At 43.7% G+C, this 21,220-nt stretch overlaps 1 protein-coding gene across 5 annotated transcripts in view; it reads left to right on the top strand.

Moving 5' to 3' along the window:
- The window catches only part of SGTB (small glutamine rich tetratricopeptide repeat co-chaperone beta), a 70,478-nt gene that overhangs the window by 6,571 nt on the left and 42,687 nt on the right, over window positions 1-21,220 (top strand). For all 5 annotated transcript variants that reach the window (XM_014570421.4, XM_014570420.4, XM_014570423.4 and 2 more), the window contains exons 3-6: window positions 1,931-2,034; window positions 2,816-2,885; window positions 13,567-13,666; window positions 19,503-19,607. In XM_014570421.4, the coding sequence (XP_014425907.1) occupies window positions 1,931-2,034; window positions 2,816-2,885; window positions 13,567-13,666; window positions 19,503-19,607 (379 nt within the window). The remainder of the gene's footprint in view (window positions 1-1,930; window positions 2,035-2,815; window positions 2,886-13,566; window positions 13,667-19,502; window positions 19,608-21,220) is intronic.

The following is a 21,220-nucleotide window of genomic DNA, read 5'->3' on the forward strand; positions in this document are numbered from 1 at the left end:
GTGTGCAACCACTTAGTTAGTACTACCCACGAGCTCAAGGCATCTGCTCAAAGTGGGGAGGAAGGCTGCCTTATGCCCAACCTAGCAGTGTGCTGTGGCCAGAGGAGGGATGTTCTGAAGTTGGCGCTTCTCTCCCTCCTCTTCTTCTCCTCTCCCCCCACCTCCCCTCCCAAACACAGCTGCAGCCAGGCCCTGGAACTTCCTGCTGAGGCCCAACCCCGGAGCTCCCCCTTACATCCCTGCACTACATCCTTTGCCCCTGCCCTACCCCAAAGCCTGCATGCCTAGCCAGAGGCTTCATACTCCTGCACCCCAACCCTCTGCCCCAAGTCTGAGCCCCCTCTGATACTCAGAAGCCCTTGGCTCCGCCCCACCACATGAATTTTATTATGTGCATCAATATGGAGGTGATGTTTTGCACATCATCTTCATATTAGTGCACATAACAAAATTTATTCTGTTCAGGTGTGGGAAAAATTAGAGGGAACAATGGCTACAGGTGAAGTTCAGTCTAGTATACCTTTCATGCTCATTTGCATGTTGCATTTGTGAAATTGACTCTCCTGCATAAACAGAAATCAGAGGTGGACTAGGCAGGCAACACTTTCCCCCCATTTCCAGGGTCTGGAACTGCTTTTCACCTAGTACAGAGTCTGTGGCAGACATTGGGCACAGTGAAACTCTCAATAGCAAGAGTAAAGCTTATCTGTGTGGGAGACAGAACTTTGTTGTGTGGGTGGGGAATGGCCTGAGACTGAAACGAACTTTCCCAAAAACTAAGATCACAAATCTCCATATTTCTGCTCTGAATGCAAGGTGCATTTCTTTGCTCTTACCTCCCCTAAAGTAAATGCATAGCAAGAGATGTATTTATTGAAAATAAATAAAACGCTACCAAAAACAAGCCTCTCCACTACACATGCTTCTCCCTCTGGGGAGAGAATGAGAGAAGAACAGTCACATAATGCACTACTGGAAGGTACTCAGAAACTATGGCTATGAGAACGCTGCAAAAGCCTGAATAGAATAGTTCTGTTTCTCCGCATATGGATTAGCAGCTTCAGTGTTCTAACTCATTTATGCAGTGTGTTTAAATGGCTGCTTTTGCTCTTTACTTGGCCATTCCAGCATCTGTAATTCATTGCTATCTTTAGCACCAGTCTGTGTGGGATCAAACTGGAATTATTTTGGGAAAATTTTATTACTAATGATTAATTTTTGAGGTAAGACAAGATGATCACAGTGGGCCTTCTGTTGGAATCTGTGACCCCGCTTACACTGCACTGCCACAAAGCTTGTGGTTCAGGTAAAGCAGAGGGCCTTGCACTGGTCCTGTGGAATTGAGGTGAGTTTCACTGAGGGCTTAAGTTATGTGAAGGAGTTAACCTAGGCCCTCTGCTCTGGAGTGAATTTCAGCCAGTGACAGTCAGATAGAAAATAGGGATGTAAAAAGTTGTTCAAAAATGTAACAATGTCACCGCTAAAAATCTTAGCAGATACACATGCTGGAGGCTCTGGCTAGTCAGTTGATGCATCAGTTAATTCCTTAACTCATCCATGCTGTCCTTCTGATTCCTTTCTATTTTTGCAATCAGCCATTGCTGGGGAAACTAATTGAGGCTATAGTGATTAGAGAGCTCATTTGTCTGTCATGATTCAGCACTCTGTCACACGTGGGTTTTTGCCCTCCAAGGGAAATCGAGAATTTATTATTTCTGTATGATGGGTAATACTTTATAGTAAATTATCACGAAAAACTGGATAATTTGCCAAATAACTTGTTTTTTGTTTTTAGACTTAACTAGTCAAGTAATATGTCACAAAATGTACCTTTGCCTTATTTATTTTTAGTTTTATTACTACATTTTATTTATACATTTATATTGAGAAAATGGTGACCTTTTCTAATTATGATTTCATTTCTTTGAAGTTGCAATTCAGTGTTTGGAGACAGTTTTTAAGATTAGCCTAGAAGATACGCATCTTGCAGTGCCACAGCACTTGACAGAATTGTTCTCAAATTCTTTTCACAAGGTAAGAATTGATTTTAGTCTTTTAGGGTTACTTTATCAATAATCAATTAAGATTGTGACTCTAGTGTTGAAAACGTGTTTTATATGTGGAAACTTGATAAAAATATTCATGAGTTAAATTCCTGTAATAGGTAGGAGAGCAGGATAGTTTTTGGACCCTGACATTACATAAGTTCAGCCAAAGCAATGATAACCCATGTGAAATATATTACTAAAAATAATGGACCTCCTTTTAACATGAAGGATATTTGCCTTAGTGATACTTAAGCATTTTGCAATTCCAGAGACAGTTGACTAGAAACTGCTTGAGGTCATTCACAGCTTCCTTGTCCCTCGGCCCCTCCACTTGTCCCTCTACTGTCTCTCCTTTTTTATGGATATAATTTAATTTCTTAAGCATTCTACACTACCAGTTTACGTAAAAACAAAAGCTATACTTTTAAAATTCAGAGGGGTCCAACATAGAAAGAATACTGTTGGTGCCAGAAAGTAGAGAGAAAAGTCAGGAGGAAGAAAAGCAGGATACCAGAAGTTAGACTAAAAAAACCACCACCACTTTATGTTTTAAGTGGGAACAAGAAACTGTCTTGGTCAAGTGTGTACTACAGAAATGGTATGATTGCTTTCTGTCTTATGGCATAATGGTGCAATTGCTAAGAGGTATCTCTGTTTACACAGCACCTTTCAGGATGAAGGTTATGAAAGAAGGTATTAATGTAGCCATAAAGTATACCCAAATCAGAATATACTTCTGTTTTTTTGTGTGTTTTTTTTTAATATAGAATGACATGTTGCCTCTCTCCGATTCATTGCCAGAAGATATTGAAAAGGCTGATCAGCTGAAAGATGAAGGTGTGTAGTTGATAAGGATGTGTCAGGCTGTCAGAAGTCCCTCATTATCGTGAGTGCCATCCTCAAGGGAGATTGTCAAAATGCAGTGCAGAATCCCCAAACTGTTTGAGGAAACTCCTTTTATTGCTCCAGTACTTTGAGCTGCAGTGTGTGAGCTCATTCAGCTTCCAGTTGTTCCATGCATCTTTGGTGGTCTTTTTGCTCATTTTCAGCATTGGCTTTGACTGCTGCTGTATGTCCCAGGCATCTGTGGTCAGCTGTCTCCTCTGTTTCTTTAATCTCCTTGATCTGGAATTCTACCATAAGCCTCTGGGGCTTACATTCTTCCTGGGTTACCCAGTTCCACTGCAGCAGTCTCTATGTCATCTTGGCAGGAGGGTGCTAAGATGCTTGTGTAGAACTTATGAGCAAAGTTTTCAGCCCCTGATCTGGGGTTCTCTGTTTATGGGATATTTCTCTTTCCTTACATAACGTTTCAAGGTCTTGTGTCTTAAAACTGTAATATGACTGTTTCCCACTTGTGTTTATTTTTTAACTTTTAAGAACTCTCAATAAATAAATCCAACTGACCCGTGAATGTGAATCCTGCCACCTATACCAAATGCTATGTTGTCTGAAGTGGCTCATGAGTGCCAACTTCAGGACAGACTGTCAAACTAGGGCAGAAGCCTGGTTGTGTGATGTGTAATTATATTTCATCAAGCCAGTAACAAATGTGAATGCCTGAAGCACTATAACAGTTTTACCATGGAATTACAGAGTCCCCTTGTGCATTCCAGTCGATCTTGCTACCTAGGCAAGTTGGACTAGGCAATAGATAGGTGGTGGGAAATAACTAGCCCGTGGGCCAGATGCGGTGCACCAGAGTTAGCTTGTGGTAGGCTGCTGTTGCTTTTATTTACCAGCCCTTCCACAGGTATGGCTGCTTAAAGTTCCTATTCGCCATGGATCACCATTCCTGGCCAACGGGTTCTGCAAGAAATGGTGCAGACTGGGATACCTGCCTTCCTACAGCTCCCATTGGCTGGGAACAGTGGTCTATGGCAAACAGAAATCAAGTTGCTGTACCTGTGGAGGTGCAGGTAAATTAAAGTGCCAGTGGCCCACCAAGGGCTAACTCGGACAAGCTATGCAGTTCTGTATGATCTTTAGGGCTGACCCTTGCCAACCAAGATTGAGATCTCTTACTTCTGCTTAGAAACCTTTGCCCCCTCAGAGATCAAACATTGCACGCACACAAGTTTTTCTTTTTCAGGGATTTTTTTTTCTTCCCGTTACCCCAGATTCCAACCTGATGGAGTGAGTTCATGTTTTGGATCCTCTTCCTAGATGGAGTTAGAAATTCAAGAACACATATCTGCACTTTGGTGCTACACAATGCCTCGTTTGCCTGCAGTGGGCCTTTTATGTGCAGAACGAACACTTGATCTTAATTAATGCTGCTTTTTCTGTTTGGTGAGCTACACAATGAGAGGTTTATGGTGCTATCATTCAGTATAACTTTATATACCATGGGATACAGATATAAATAGTCATGTAGCATCTGACAAGCATTCCATTAAATCTGAATACTAAGCACAGTCTTATAATACTAATATGTATTGTAACTATACTAACTCAGATTAAAGGCAGACTCCTTTCCAGCTATGTATTTCTCAGTGTTCAGTGAGGCCCTGAAACTTGTGAGGTGCTAACATCTGGTCTGCTAGCATCCCAGTCTATGGAAGAAATCCTTTCATGCTGTCTTGGGTTTTAGTGATATTAAAGTGTTGGCATAGCTTAGTCAGTGGCAGTATTGTATCTGGACAACAAGTTCCACGTGAAAACTTAGTCTTATAGCTAATGCTGACTATGTAGTGCAGTACTAATGTGTCTTATAGGCTCAGTACTGTGCTTCATGAGAAATGAAAAAAGGTTCATCCTGTCCTTTGGCTGATGGCTGGTTAAGAGCAAGTTAAAAATGAAAAGAAAGCCATGAAGCCCTGGCTAGCATTTCCTATTTGAGTATTGGAGGATCTAATGAACGTGTGACTGTTGCTGAGTATATTGTGGCTTTCTTTATTTGCCAGTAGTTTCCACCCAATAGTATTTAACTCATTACTTCGTAAAGTGTATGTGATGGTTTGGGTAAAAGTCATCTGCAAAATGCAGAATGTCCTCAGCACCCAATGCAGTCATTGGACTTTAATGTTCAAGTTATGGTCCCACTGAAGTCAATGGAAAGCTCCCACTGAGTTGATTAAACTCTGGTTTTTACCAATTATATAAAAAGTTTTACGTTTTACATAAAATGGATTACAGGCAGTCCCCGGGTTACGTACAAGATAGCGACTGTAGGTTTGTTCTTAAGTTGAATTTGTATGTAAGTCGGAACTGGTACATATTTTGCAGGGGACGGGGAGCTGGAATTAGGTGGAAAAGACCCTGATTCTCATACAACTTCCTTATTCTAAGAAAAACACATACTGTTTTGATATGAAGGTTTTTTTGGTTGATATTTTAATTAAAAATTGATCATAAGTTTCAGTGTTTCATGCTATATCCAAATCTTCCTTTTGGGGTACCTGAAAGATCCCAGTTATTCATTTAATAGTCAGAATCTTTGTTTTTTATAACTAAAAAAAGTTTATTCAATGCATATTACTGTTCCAAATAGAATTTGCTACAGATGGTTCAGTGAAATGGGTATTAAGTGTAATCAATAGTCATTGGAGAGCACAGTGAAATATTGATACAATCAAAGCTGTTGTTGTATTCTGCTGAGCAGAAAATGGAAATCCGTTCCTGTGAAGTGTGTGTGTGAATTTATCCACAGGATTAATTTTAAAGAAAAATTCTGTGTTGCGAACAGGAGGTTAGCCACAGGTGGATCCTCATTGTCCACTCACCCACTTTCAACCACACCCATCCCCTTGGGGCTTACCCTGCTCCGCTCCAGCCACGGTGTGGGGTTGGGGCTTATCCCCTCTTCCCTTCTGCCCTGCTCCTCCCCATTCTTGCCCACCCACACCACTGTGTAATTTTTCAGCTTCACCTCTGCCAGGCTGGAAGGGACTTGTTAATTTCACGTGATGCTAACAAGACAGTTGCAGCTCTAGTGCTGAAGAGGGAAAGAGCTGTTGCTCCCAAGGTGGGGACTGTAACACAATGGGTCTCACTGCCTGCTGCTCCTGCTGTTCCCTAGGAAATTAATTTTTCCGCTCTGGGGTGCCCCCTTTTGGCTGGTGTCTTGTTCCCCTCAGCATACCCGCGTCCTCCATGGCGAGAAAAGCCGCTCTGCATCTACCTGGTCTGCTGGGGGGGGGGGTGCTAGCTCTGCATCTCCCTGGTCTGCTGGGGGGGGGGAAGCGCCCCCTGCGCTGCCAGAGGTGGCGACAGTGGGGGAGGCACCCCACACTAGCTGCGCCTCCCCTCCCCCCTTGTAACTAGGGATCCGACATAAGTTGGATTGATGTAACCCGGGGACTGGCTGTATTATATCCCTAGTTTAAAAAAAATAAAAAATTTCCCGGTTCTTTTGCATTGTACTAAACATATGTACTCCAAATAATTTAAGTGTTAATGTTAATGAAAGTAAGCATGTAGCTTTGGTTACAGATACGCAGGAATATTGAATAGATTGATGGTTGTTTTGTACTATTTTGGATATGAATTCAGATTTGTAGTTATTACCCATAAAATACAAATTAGTATGTTTACATTTGGTAGGTGGAGGTATCCCTCTGGGAAAAGTTTTAATAAAGTGAAAAATGAAAAAATTGGCTGGATTTCCCCTTGAGGTCAAGGTCTCTCATTTTAAATGGTCAGCTGCAGTTGTTGAAATGACAAGGATTTACATATTTCATTATGACTTTACAAAGTATACTTTAAAAAAAGTTCAGCTAGATAATGAAGTGAGCCGTTAGCCTTTCTTTTCTGGAGCTATGAATTCAAACCTGGTTAGGTCAGAAGTGAAAAGTAATTGGAGATCATTGATCTAGTTTCTCTGGAATAGCTTTTCACTTCAACTGCCTGCTTCCACATGGTGTTGGGTACCTTTTGGAAAGTGCACTCAGTACCTAGTGCAGTTGTTGTATTTTACTGTTACTCATCACCTGCTAGGAGTATGCCCTGTACTAGCATGTAATCTAGGTCAGTTGCCAGTCTGACTTAAGGATATACTGTCTATTGAAATAGTTGGTTAGGAGTTGGTATGATTGATCAGTCTAGTTGGAGATGCCTAAAAATTATGTCTGTCTTTTCCTACTTAAATTCAAGCTTCTTGTCCTTACCTTCATTGTCCTCTTTAATTTATCCCCTTCCTGCTCTTATGCCAACTTCCTTGAATTCCTCCACTCTAACCTGGTGTACCTGCCTGTCATCTCTGGGCTTTCTTCCATGCATGCATGAATCATCTTTCCTGAACTCATTCATAGGCCACCAGCCAACTTCTTATTAATAGCACTCTGTGCTGTGATTCCTGTAAAGAATCAGCCAATTAATAGTTTAGAAGCAAACTGAAGAGTTGACACTTTCCATTATTATAGATTTTTTTAAAAAACATTTTACACATGTGCGTGCACACAATGTATATTTAATAATATCCTTTCCCCCTCTTCATGTTTCACTTGATTTCGTAGGACACTACTGAGTTTCGCCCAGGAAACTAATGTTGACATGTAGAAGTTGTCAAAAAAGCCACCAAAGCGTGTTGATACTTGCTCCCTCTGTCCAGACCACAAGATTGAGGGATTTGGAAATGCTCATTGTGATCCTTGGAGATCCAGTTTAACCTCTTGCTCATGAAACTGTACATGGGACACCTGGACAGCGATAAAAGACATTTTAACAACAGGCTCAGGTGCCACATGGTGGTTGTATGCACCTTTGGAAGATTGAAGGTGGCTCTGCAGCAGGCTAGATCTCATTGAGGAAAATATTCCCATGGTTGTCACAGTTTGTTGTACTTCACATGATTTGTGTGAGAGTACAGGGTGAATTGTTTGCTCAGCGGTAGAGCATTGAAGAACAGGGCTTGGTTATAGAATTTGGGCAACCAGACATTAGGGCTGCTGTCAACACCAGGGAGGCTTTGGGGGTTCACTTTGAAAATGAGGAGCACTGAAATAAACCTTTTTAACAGTTGCTTCCATACCTCCTGCACCATGCAACACATACTTGGGAACATGCCTGCACCTAGGATCACAGCGACTGGTCTGGTGACATTGTTAAACAGTAAATAGAAGCCCAGAACTTTAGGATCCTCCTGCTTCTGTTCCTCCATGACCCTGATCATGTGTTCTGTTGGCTGTCTGGCAAAGGTCAGGTTTTCCTGGTGGTTCCTCAGCTCCCTTTCCAAAAGCTGTGTCTGTCATCTGCAGTCACTTGGTGATTGATTTAGCATTTGATTAATCAAATCCTCCCTGTATTTCCTAGGGTGTTTCCTTATTTGTTGCATCTTCTCCAAAGTACTGTGCACCAGGCCTGACAAAGTCTCTGATATTCAGCACAATGCATTAAAAAGGGGTCTGTTCATATCGATTCTGACATTGTAACAATTCACTTACAAATGCCTTTCCCAGCATTTCCATTTGGACTTCTTGTGAGGGTCAGTAGGAAAGTATCTGGGCAAGCAACTTAATCATGAGTGAGGGGATGGGTTAGTGGCAGCTGTCCATATGGATGAAAAATTCCAGCTGGGGCTAGAAAATTCCCTTTACAGGAATATAGTTCTAATCATACCACATTTATCTATAGGGTATAACATCCTGAGATACATCTCATGATAAGCAAGGAAACCAGGGGACAACTTCTCCAGGCTTGTGGCTTTTGCTATGTTCCATATGCAGTCCACCTGTGTTCTGCTTTCATGCCTGCACAAGTGATTGACGAATGTTACAGGCTACTGTCCTACAACAGGGGAGGGAACAAAGCAGCACTGCCATGGAATTTGACAGAAAATTTACATATACCTCTCCAAAAGTTGATAACCCCCCTCTGCAGGATTCCATTGAAATCATGACAAGAATCAACGTGCTGCTCAGCCACATCAATTAGCTACGCAGGGATGTGCAGCTCTGAGAAACACAGCCTGCCTGAGATCTTCTGAACCCTGAAAGAGGTTACTTAACTATTTCACTCTTGGTGGTGTCAGGAATATTTTAATAGGAACACAGTACAGTAATTCTGTTTGATTAGAGATTAAATGCAAGTAAGCATGCTCTTGTTTATCACTCCACTCGATTAGATTTAAGTTCACACACACATAAGCAATAGGTTTAGAACATTCCCGATATTTACCTAATTAATAGCCAATTTGTAGTGGCCAGTTGATCCACTGGGGAAAAAGGTGTCAGAAAACACGTCTCTCACGAGGGCTTCACAAGAGTGTTCTAAAGTACACTATTTTATCTATTCTTTTGTAACTAACAAAATGTGTCAATGACCCCTCCTGGGTCATCAGAATTGCTATTAATTTTTAATAAACTTTTAATATCAGAGGAGGCCACATTCAAAAGTCTTCCAACCACTAAGGTTTTTCGTCTCAGTTGTTGACTTTCTTCCCCTACTCCAGGGGTGGGGAACCACTGGCTTACGAGCAACATGGGCTCTTCAAAGGCAAAATTGCGGCTCCCGCACCTGCAGCTTGGCTCACGCATCCGTGGCTGTTCTGCATTCCCCTGCTCTGACATTTTTTCCTTGTCTGGTCAGGGTGCCACTTGGGGCAGCGAGATCTGATGTTGCGGCCAACGAAAGACTGCTTGGGCCACACGCAGTGGTTAAAGGGGCAGCTTTTTTCCCCCCTCAACAACTTCTTTCCCTTGGCTCTTTGCACTGTATCCACCACTATTTTGGCTCTTTGTCTGTAGCGGGTTGGCCACCCCTGCCCTACTCCATTGAGATTAGCAGAAAGTGCCAGTTTGATTTTTACCTTGCTTCTGAAAGCCTAAATAGAACTACGTAGTGTTCTATTTCATTAATTCATAGTGGCTGAGAGCACATAATATGGTTGCAGTTGGATTGATCATATTCTGAGGTACACCCCCCCACTCCTCTCAAATCCTTACATTTTGATTAAAAAGAAAATTAATGTACGTTAAATGGATTAAAAACTGGCTAACTGACAGGTTGCTAAATTAATTTAAACAAGGAAGAGTGATTGAGTGGGTATGTTTCCATTGGGGTCCTGCAGTGATTAGTACTTAGCTCTAGCATATTTAACATTTATATCAATGTTGTGGGATACAATATAACAATCAATGATTCAGTTTGCAAATGACACAAATTGGAGGAGCAGTAAATAATTAAGCGGACAGGTCACTGATTCAGAGTGATCTGACCTGGATTAGTTGGTCAACTGGAAGCAAGCAAACATCTGCATTCTAATAGAAATATACATACATAATCAGCACTGAGCCCCAGAGCAAGGTGCAGGCTCTGTGCTCCTGGAAGGGGTAGGGCCTCAGGTAGAAGGGGCAGAGCCATGGGCAGTTGGCCCTCAGCACCTTCCCGTGCTCAGAGCCCTCAGAGCCACACACAGTGGTGCTTCAGCAGCAATTCAGAGAGGGCTGGGTTGCTAGCTGCTGCTACCATAGTGGTGGCAGCCTGAGGCCCCGAGAGTTGCCAGGCCTTGAGACAATTGCCTCCTTTGCTCTCCCCTGTCAGCAGGCCTGTAAATAATAAAAGTCAGGGCAACCTACAGCAAGACCCTGCGCTGAGCTCCACACCCCTGGCGCTGCCCCTGCCCAGCCTAGGTGTGCAGATCCTAGGAGCTAATGGGTTAAACACCTCCTTCCCCCACTACAGGTGCTACCTCCTGCTCTGTGAGGGGGCGGGACTGGGGCTGCTCCGCAGATCGGGGCTGGGTGGCCAACCACATATGGGCTACTGGGGCCTGCGCTGCATCCTGCTGCTCCTGCAAACTGTGTGCAGGGGCAGGGAGCCCCTTCCACAGCACCCAGACTGGTGGAACCTGCCCTGGGCTCTGCTCGCCCCAGCCCTGGAGCTGCAGGTGAAGGGTGAGCCCCAGCAAAGGGCTGGGCTAAGCAGGGAAGTGACTCTGCCCTCCCCCGCCCCCCAGCCCCTCCTCCCCCCAGCACTGCTCCCAGGGAGCTGTGAGTCCCAGGGCTGCTGCCCTGCCAGTGAGTGTGCTGGGAGCACAGGGATGTGGGAGCAGGGGGAGGGGGATGAAGGAGGATGGGGGGCAGGATGGGAGGGGGCCAGGGGTTGCACTGAGGGGCATGGGGCAATGCAGGGGATCAGGCTGGGGGGGGGGGAGAACATGGCGCTGAGGGGAGCAATGCTGGAGCAGAGGGAAGATGTGAGGGGGGGATACAATTTTCCTTTGCAGAAGCTGTACTTTCCTTCACTCTCCATTTTTTTACCTCCCTCTCTAACTAGTTAGTCAGCTGCATTCTCACACTTTCAACTTTTTTGCATTACTCTTCCAACCCCCTCCCACCTCAAAACTGTCTCACCCACACCCTCTCCTGCAGCCAAACTCTCATTCCAGACCCTGCCCTTCTCACCCCGTCCTGTACCGCACCTCCTGCCCAGATTCTGCATCCTTATTCCACTTACTGGCAGCGCTACTCCTCACATTGAACCTTTCATTTTTGTTCCTATCCCACAGCCTTAGGGGCCCACAAAATCCACTAATTCTGGAACCCCAGGAAAGTAAATCTGGCCTATGGGAAGCCCTGACCCTCAGTCCTACCTGTCTTTTCCCCTCACCCTGTGTGGCTGGAGAGCCAGAAGAGTGAAGTGTCGCAGTTGGGGGCCACAGTGAGGGTTGGGGGTTTTTGGAGGCTTTTTTTCTTCTCACTTGTGTGGCCCTGTCGGGGGGCTCCCCCCTCAATTAGGGTTGCTACCCTCGTCTGGGGCATAGTTCAGCCCACTTGGGCCTAGCCCCTGTACTAGGGAGAATGCAGCCTCCTGGCCTAGTCCGCAGGCCCTGAAGACTCATCCCAAAGTACGATGCCCCTGTAGTAGGGGAAATACGGCCTCCTGGCCTAGTGCTCCGTACACTGGCTCTGCGGCCTAGTCCTCTGGCCGAGCTCCCCGCTTGCCGGGGTTCAGAGCAGGAGGGGTAGGGGGGCCCGGGCCCTCCCTCTCCACCAGCCCCGACCCAGGGCCCTATCAGTGGCGAGTGGCTCCCACCACTGGCTCCCTGCCCTGGGTTGCTTCCTACCCCCTTTCCCCGGCCCGTCACGGCCCCACCTGTTGGCGTTGGTCGGGTGGCTGTAGCGGCACCTCCCCAGTCAGTGTCGGGGTTGGCAGTGTCCGGTCCGGTGCCTGGGTCACGGGGGAGGGGTCGGCCGGCAGCTCCGTCGTTGGGAGTGAGCTCGGCTTGGGCCTGGCACCTCCCTTTCTGGCAGTTGGGAGCTAGCTCCAGCTCGGGCCACGGTCTGCCCCTTCTGAGCAGGCCTGCAGTCTTTTATACCTCGGCTCCCCTCCAAGCATGCCCAGTAGGGCTGTGTGGGTGGGGCCCTCTCGGCCCCTGGCGCCAGGTGGTTTCCTGGGGCTTGACTGTGGGGCGGGGCCACCCATCACAGGCCCCAACTAATTTTTATGTGGGTCAATGGCCCCCAGCCCAAAAATGTTCCCCAGTCCTGCCATAAATAAAGAAAACATTGAAACCTTTTGTGCTGGACATAAATTAATATTTTACTTTATTTAAAATGAAGTTTGATAAACATGAGAGAGTTAAAACTCTTAATCTGTTCAATAATTTAAATTAAACCATTCTCCCTAGGTGCCGCACTAGCAAAATGGCTCAGGCATAATTATGTAATTAACAGTGAATTTTCATTAGCAACTGGTGATCCACAGAAAAGTTTTCATTGACCTAGGTGGTCCATGGGGTGCGTGGTGGAGAGAGCCCCTCCTCCCTCCCAAGAGAGTGGTACAGCCCATGGCAAGAGGGCTAAATCTTGGCACGCCACTTTGGAAAGGTTTCTGACCCCTGATACAAGTTACAGAATGTGTGTGTGGGGGGTACTCTATCCTGGGATGCAGTATCTCTGAGAGATATTTGGGAGTTGTGGTGGATAATCAGGGAACATGAGTTTCCAGCACAATACTGTGGCCAAAAGAGCTAATGAACCCCTACTCTTTCAAAGCAGTGGGAATTATCTGACATTTGAGCTGCTCAGTGTAGGGAACAAAGAAAGAACAAATCATTGGAACGCTCCTGTTCTCCCCTGAAACACAGTGGCAGGCAGACTGCTGCTGTGTGGAAGGGAGACAGATGCTGTGCTTCTAGACATTCCTCCTCACAGAGAGCTCCCAGAGCTACTAATAATGCTGCTCCCAGTAGCTGAGGAGTCTGTGGGAGAGCGATGAGGGAATCCCAAGATGCGCAGGGATCAATTCTGCCTTCCCACAATATTATATAGTGGGATACATATGCAGAATGCATTGCTTACACTGTTGAGGGTGCCCCCAACGTGGACATGGTCTGTTGACAGAGCAAGTCTGAACATTCTCTGGTGATTTTTGTTTTGTCGCTTTTGGGTGTCAACATAAGTTTGGCCAACAAATTTTGTACAAAATCTCATTCTGAAAAGTTAATCACAAAAGTCAACACAATCCCAATTGCTTTGCGAGGTACTGTAGAGTAGTGATTCTGCTCTGTTTTTCTTTCAGATAATTAAAAGTGTAATTCTGTATTTTAAAAGGTTATTTTTACAATTCATTTCAGGCAATAATCACATGAAGGAAGAAAATTACGTTGCTGCAGTGGATTGTTATACTCAAGCTATAGAGTTGGATCCAAATAATGCAGTATATTATTGTAACAGGTAAAAACAGCAATAAAAATCCCTTGAACTTCCTAGAGATTTTTAAAAAGAAAAACTGAACTTGATCAAAACAAGGTGAAGTAAAAAGGCTTCTCTTTCAGCAAGTAAAAACTTGATTTATACCAGTTTGATTATGCGTGTTTTAAAATGTATCATTTCAACTACACTTGGATGTTTTGTCTTCATTATACTTGCAGTGTGCATTTTAACTTTGTTTCAAGATTGTATTTAATGATTGTTGGCAAATCGAAGCACCTTTTATACTAGAAATTGGTAAAGGCCTGATTCAAAGCCTATTTGAGCTACTGGCAGCCCTTCTTTCACATTCTAATGGATCAGGCCTAATATGCATGAATTTTCCAGAGGAAAAAAAATTTAAGTGCTTTAAAGATGAAAAGGATTGTATAGGAACTAAATATTTTTATGTCAGGATTATTGCAAAAGTAATAGTTCTACATAATGCATTTCTAATACAGATTATTCTCCCTAGATACTAAGACCTGGTCTACACTGGGCATTTAGCTGTGTTAGGTCGATTTTCTAAACAATGAATCCACTCTACCAAGCCCATTTTGTTGACATTAGGGTGGTTAAAGTCGATTTCTGTACTCTTGCTTTCACGAGGAGTAACTACTAAATTCGCTCTTGCATGGTCATGCAGATGCAGTACTGTGAAATTCGACATTCTTGGCCTCCAGGAGGTGTCCCACAGTGCCCTGTGCTGTCTGGTTTGGCCATGGTTTGAACTGTGCTGCTCTCCAGGAGAACAGGAAAAGCCCCAGGAAAATCTGAATTTCATTTCCTGTGTGGACAGCGTGGTGAGCAGATCCAAGAGCATGCAGCACATCTGAGCAGCACACCTGACCATGAATTCCATGAGTTCATGTTCCATGAGCTCCATTAGTCCCTAGGGTCACAGAAGAGCACCAGCATGGAGAACACAAGAGGTATTGGACCTCATTGCTGAGTGGGGAGAGGAATCTGTTCTTGCAGAACTACAAACCAGCAAAAGAAATGCAGATATCTATGCCAAAGGGCATGGATGAAGGAGAAAGAATATGCATAGATGCCCAGCGGTGCCAAGTGAAAATAAAGGAGCTGAGGCAAGCGTACCAAAAGACAAAGAGGCAAATGGATGGTCTGGAGCATCATTGCTAACATGCTTCTATAAACAGCTTCCCTAGCCAGTCCATAGATTCCTCCCAACACACTTAGGCAGCCTCAGGCAGCAGTGTGGAGAACGGCATGATGCAAGAGGAGGAGGAAGAGAATGATCAGCAGGCAAGTGGGGCAACTGATGTCACCGAGAGCCAACAACTTTTTATAACCTTGAAGACAATCCCCTTCTCCCAGGACATCTCATTTGGGCACTGATCCCAGGCAGGGCACTTCCGGTGAGTTTAAATTTTTATTTTGTTAGCTCACTTTTAAGGCAATCGAGTGTGATCTGTGGCATCCACTGTGCCTACACAGTGGGGGTCCCCGGAACAGCTTGTTAACACGTCTGGAGATGGAACGGGAATCCTCACTGCACATCTCCATAAAGCTATCCTAGAGGAACTCTTTGATCCTTCTCACAAGGTTTCTGGGTAGGCTGCCTTGTTCCATCCTCCACAGTAGGATACCTTTCTATGCCAAGCCAGCAGTAAGTGGTCTGGCATCATTGCAGCACAGATGATGGCAGCATAAGGTCCAGGTTTCTGACCACATTCAGTCAGCATCTGTTTCCTATCACTCCTTGTGATTTGAAGAAGGCTGGTATCTCTCATGGCAACCTGGATGAAGCAGGGGAAGCTATTAGCTGATGCCTCTGCAGTAAACCTCCGTTTGTTCGTCCCCAGTGAAGCATGACTTGAGTCCCTGCTGCCAGGCCCAAACTCTCTCCCGTCCCTCCCACCCACCCACTCTTGCAAGAAGAGACAGATGCATTTTCCTAGCAAATGAGGGATGGGTGCTGAACACATAAGTCACACATGAGCCCCTACCCTGATGCCATGGCTGGACCCCATCCCCCACTCCCTCCTGCTTGCTCCTGTTGGTAGCAAAAGTTGCGCTTTTCTGGCAAATATGGGGGGTGGGGTGCCAAACACCTGGGTGCTGTGTAAGCCCCTTCCCTGCCCTGAACTGCTCATCTAAGAACTCTGTGTATGAAGGATGTAAAATCCCATTTAATTGGCTGATCGTTTAACTGATTAAAGGGGGAGTAAATGCAGGAACAGTCCCTGTCTGTGAGATGCCTGGGCCTGCAGCGGATAGAGATTGCTGTGGCTGGCTGCAGGCAACGGCTGTTCTGGCATCCTAGCTGGAGCAGCCCTTGTCCATGGCGGGCCCGTTGCAGATTTGGAGCAGCCCCCTTTGGCTTCCACCAGTTAACCATTTAAACCTTCACATCCCTAATGTGTAACTGCTGCAAAATAGCTGCTTAAAAGCATAACTGTGGCCTTATACATAACACATCCCTATTGTCTTTAGACAAACCTTCCTTTTATTCTAATCGATTAGGATTTACACTCTACAAAATATCTCCTGTAAAGTCTGCCCTTCGCTTTTCACTACATCAGGAATATGAGTCAGCCTGCTGTGCATTCTCCTGGTCCCACCAGCTGTCTGCCTGGCACAGATCCACAGACTAAAATGGACTAGGGAAGAGATGTTCAAGGAGCAAATGCAATCTGCCTGTTAAGACAGGGGAATATGTAAGTGAGTGGAGAAATATGCTGTTGGAAGAGATGAGCATGGAGTGTAAGGAAAGGAAAACATGCAAGAAAGGGATGTGAAGCACCAGGAGAGAGTGTTGTCATCCATGGCTGTTGTGATGGATCATATGACAGCTTTCCAGGATGTTTACCTGAACAGGCACCTGCTTTAGCCCTTGCAGACCAAAGTTCCCTCTTCTCTGAGTTCCATAGCCTCCCCTCCCAAGCCCCTAGAATGCAGGTGTGGGGCGGGAAGGGGTAGTTAAAGGCAGCCTCACTCTCAATCTCCAGTGACATGTCATGAAGCAAAAGACTGTCTTTCTCGCAATTGTGATTGCCCTCCTCCCCAAAGCTCCCACTCTAGGCTCCTTTTCTGTCCCTGCTGTATTCCCTAAATAAAAGTGAATGATTTCTGAACAATAGTCTCTTTATTACTTGTATTAAGAGATTGGGGGTTACAGGTTATGACACTGAATTGCAGGGACACCTTGTTGAGAGCAACATGCATGACTCTCAAAATTGGTGATTCATAAAACTGTCTTTTCAAGCTTTTCTGACTTGTACTACCCCTTGCTGTGCTCCTTTTATTATCCTGGTGTCTGTTCAAAATCTCTGTCTAGGAGCTGGTCTTTGGCACTCCACCCTGATAGATACATTCCTCTTTACTCTCACAAATATTATAGAGCACACAGCAGGCTGCCACCACAATGGGAATGTTGCATTTGCTGAGGTCTAACCTAGGCAGTAGACTGAAGAATCTTCCCTTTAAATGCCCCAAAGCACTTTCTACCACCAGTCTGCAATTGCTCAGGCTATAGTTGAACAGCTTCTTACTGCAGTAAAGGCTGCCCATGTACGGTTTCAGGAGCCACGGAAACAAGGGGTAGGCTGGGTCACCAAGTATCGCTATTGGCATTTCAACATCTCCAGTTCTAATTTTCAGGTCTGCAGAAAAAGTTCTAGCTTGCAGCTTGCTGAAGAGGCAGGAGTTCCTAAATATGTGTGTCATGCACTTTTCCCAACCATCCCACATTGATGTCAGTGAAAGGGCCCTTATGATCCATCAGCCCGTGCAGCACCATCAAGAAGTACCCATTGCTTTGATTCACAACAGGATCCATCATGGGTTCCAGGCTTAGGTTGTTATGGTGTCTGCACAGATAATCAACAAGAGAGAAAAGACTGTTTGTCATTGGTCTTAAGCATGGAGGGAGGGAGAAAATGAGTGCATAAGGGGCCACTGATGACATGTACCCAGACTAACCTACTGCACAGTTTTGGTGCCATCTTGCATTGGGAGCATAACCCAGAATTCAAAGGGGCTCAGGTACTGTAGGATAGCTGCCCACAGTGCATGGCTCTCAAAGTCAACAGTAGCCACCCTGCTGGCAACTTACTAATTTGAACTATGTGGAATTCTTGCACACTGTGGGAACATGTACCCTCAACTTAACAAAATCAGGTGCTAAAACTTCAACCTTAATAAATTTGACCTTGTCTCTCAGTGTAGACATGGTGTAGACATGGCCTAAGAGGAATTATATAGTAAAGTATTTAATGGAGTGGTTTAGAGGTTGAACCATACCTTTTCTCTTACAACATACCAGTGCCATAAATTCTCTCTAGATGTAAACTGGTCATGTAGCCCATTGAAGTCAATTGAAAGACTCCCATTAACTCCAGTAGGCTTTGAATGAGCTAAAAAAAGTGTGTAGTTAGCAACACAAAACAACTATTTAATGACTGTGTAAAACATGTGCAACTTGCAATGATCTGACATTGTAAAACAGACCAAATTCAGCTCTGGCATACCACCACTTGAAATAATTTAAAACTAGGAATGAATTTTGCTCTAGAAGTTTTGAAAATGGTGCAACAGACATAAGTTGAAATAGAAGATGGGTTTGTTTTACCTTAAGAAAAAGGGAGAGAAGAATGAGGACAATTCCCTATTTGGGCTACTGAGTCTTTCCCTAAATATGAAAAAAAATTGAAGTGCATGTAGAGCTAAATACTGCTGCTGATTACACTCATGCAACTATATTGGCCTCAGTTGAGGTTGCACAGGTGTAAAGCAGTTCATAAAGTTAAAGACAATGAATACTTCCCAAAAGGAAGCAAAGTAACTTATCCCATCAAATCTAGACAAATAATATAATTCAGAAGGCATATTAGCAGTAAGACTTAAATTACAAAAATATTTTATACAGAATTGTTCATAGAAAGCTAGCATAAAATACATTCAGAATTACTTATTCTGAAAAGTAGAATTTTAACTGTGAAAAGATTGAAACTTTTTTTTTTCTGAGTACCCTCAAATTGTTGGAAAATTGAATTTGAATACTGATCTGAACTCTTTGGCTTGGCCACTCTATTATCCAGATTTATAAATTAGATGTAAAAATAATTAGTGTTTCCCTGTTTAAAGTTCAGGAATTATTCAGAAATTATTGGGTCTCTTTATCCAGATTTCTCTACTAGCATGAGTGGTATTATACCCACAACTGTATTTCTACAGAGATTTTGAAAAAATAAGTATAGCTTCCTTACATGGGAAGAGTAGAAATTCTAGTTCCTCTAGGAATTCTCCTGGAGTCAGGCACCTGAGGGATAGATGCCTTCAACAGAAGGATTGTCACTGTGATATGAGACTGACAAGTATATGAGTAAAGGGCAGGGAGTATCCTTTAAATCTTGTGGAGTGGAAACAAAAAGTATTATTGTTGCAAAAGGTGACTGTACAAAATACTTGTTTTCTTAGACAGTCATTATAGATTACCCAATCTCCCATATGACAGTTTGATTTGTTATAATTGATTTAATTATATATTTTGTGTATATCCATTTTCTGGTTCTCAGACTCTTTCCCTCGCTCTTATATTTTTATAAGATATGAGTCTATATTCTTTTGTATGCTAAGTCAGTAAGGCTTAACTTTACTTAGTTACACATGTTTAACTTTATGCACTTGTACAGTTTCAAAAGCAATTGAGCAAATTTTCTATATTGTAACTGAGAAATCAATAGGATTAAACATGTTCTTATAGTGAAATGTGGTTTTAAGTTTTATAGAATTGGGGCCTAAATCTGGATTTGCTTAGACTTTTCGTAAATAAGTGTTTTTTCTTCCCCTTCTTTAGGGCTGCTGCTCAAAGTAAGCTCAGCAACTACAATGAAGCAATAAAAGACTGCGAGAGAGCAATAGCAATAGATCCAAAATACAGCAAAGCATATGGGAGAATGGGGTAAGATAATCCAGAATTATGTAAGCATGAAGGGACAGATTTTTGGAAGGTGTAAATCATTGTAGCTCTACTTAAATCAGTGGGGTTGTCAAGGCTGTCTCCATCCTAGCATTTTGAGTCCGGAAGATGGAGGCCCGAAAGAGACTTTAAAATATCCTGCCACTAAAGGCTTCTGTTTAAAAACTCCCCATAGTCACAGATTCCGTGGCCTTGGATTGGTATTGCTGCCACCACCCAAATGCAAAAAAAACCCCTTTGAGAATCCAGGAAGATGCATTTGGGAATTTATTCCTGTGGGATACCTCACGCTCTTTAACCCTTCCTCTGGAGAGATCTTGAAAAAACTGTGACTTTTCTTAATAGTTGACTTCGCAATCTTAGGCATGTGCACACAGAACCTTCTCCTTTTTAGGACACAGGAATCAGATAATCTTTTAAAGGATGATTTTTATCAACAAGACAAGGAAAACATACTTGGTGAAAAATCAGTTGGTTGCTAGGTGTTACACAGCAACTAAAAAAAAGATTAAAACAAAGAGAATTGCTTCCTGGGATCCAGTTTGGACAGTTACAGGGTAAGGCGTGTTGTATGTGCTCAGAATAGAGAAGTCCAAAAAAACCCAAAATAAAGAAAATCAATTTGATCATGTCTGACTAAACAGTCCCTGTTCTGTTCACATATCGGTTGTTCCAAGATAGTCCTTCCCTAGGCATGGATATCACTACATACTCCATGCCCTGCTTCCTGGCTTAGTTCATGTCTCCCAGCTCTCCTTTGGTCACATCAAGACTAGAACAGGAAGGTCACTGCTTTCAAATAAAAAAAAACACACTCTGTTTTCATTGGCTCTCCTCGCTTCCTGCCAACTCACTTCTTGTTTCCCTAGCATTCCTGGAAACTCTCTAGGACCCACTTTCTATGGTTTTAACCCTTACAGGCAGTTTAGTTAACTGAATGTCTGGAATGTCCAGAAAAGGTATTACCCCTCCCTTTCATCAGAGGGGAATTCCAGTTTGTGTTGACTGGTGCTAAAAAATGTAGTTGTTTTGTGACTAAAGCTGGCATGAAGTTCTATGTCCATGATCTCTCCTAGTGACTTTCTGTCATATTTGTTCTGTTTATACCATATATTGTTTTCTTCAGTTTATCAACACTGCAAACTCAGGCTGTGTTCTTTTTTGCTCCTGTATAATCACCAGTAGTCATTCTGTAACTGGAACAATGACTATTCTGTTAATGATAATTGATACAGAATAGAACCCAGATCCCTCTCTCAAAAGTGATGGGCTGCAGAGCTATGGGGAATACAGACTTATTTTTCTCAGTTACATGCAGCCAGGACGCAGATCTTTGGAGGTGAAAATGTTATTTATTCTTTCGGACCATAACATGGTACTCTAAAGTACACACTGTTATGAATTCACATCTTCACGTGTCTGACTTTTTTCAGTTCCCTCTGCAGAGGCACTTTTGTGTTAGAGATATTCCCAAGGGTGCCCATGCAGTTGCTTTGTGATTTCTTTGTGCTGTCATAACTGGGCAGGGCAATCTATCATTGCATGCTTAGTGTGTGGGAGTTAGAATGTAGGACCCTCGATACCAGAAATACAAG

This window comes from Pelodiscus sinensis, chromosome 6 (assembly GCF_052426305.1).
Source record: "Pelodiscus sinensis isolate ZL-2025 chromosome 6, ASM5242630v1, whole genome shotgun sequence".
Classification (NCBI taxonomy): domain Eukaryota; kingdom Metazoa; phylum Chordata; order Testudines; family Trionychidae; genus Pelodiscus; species Pelodiscus sinensis.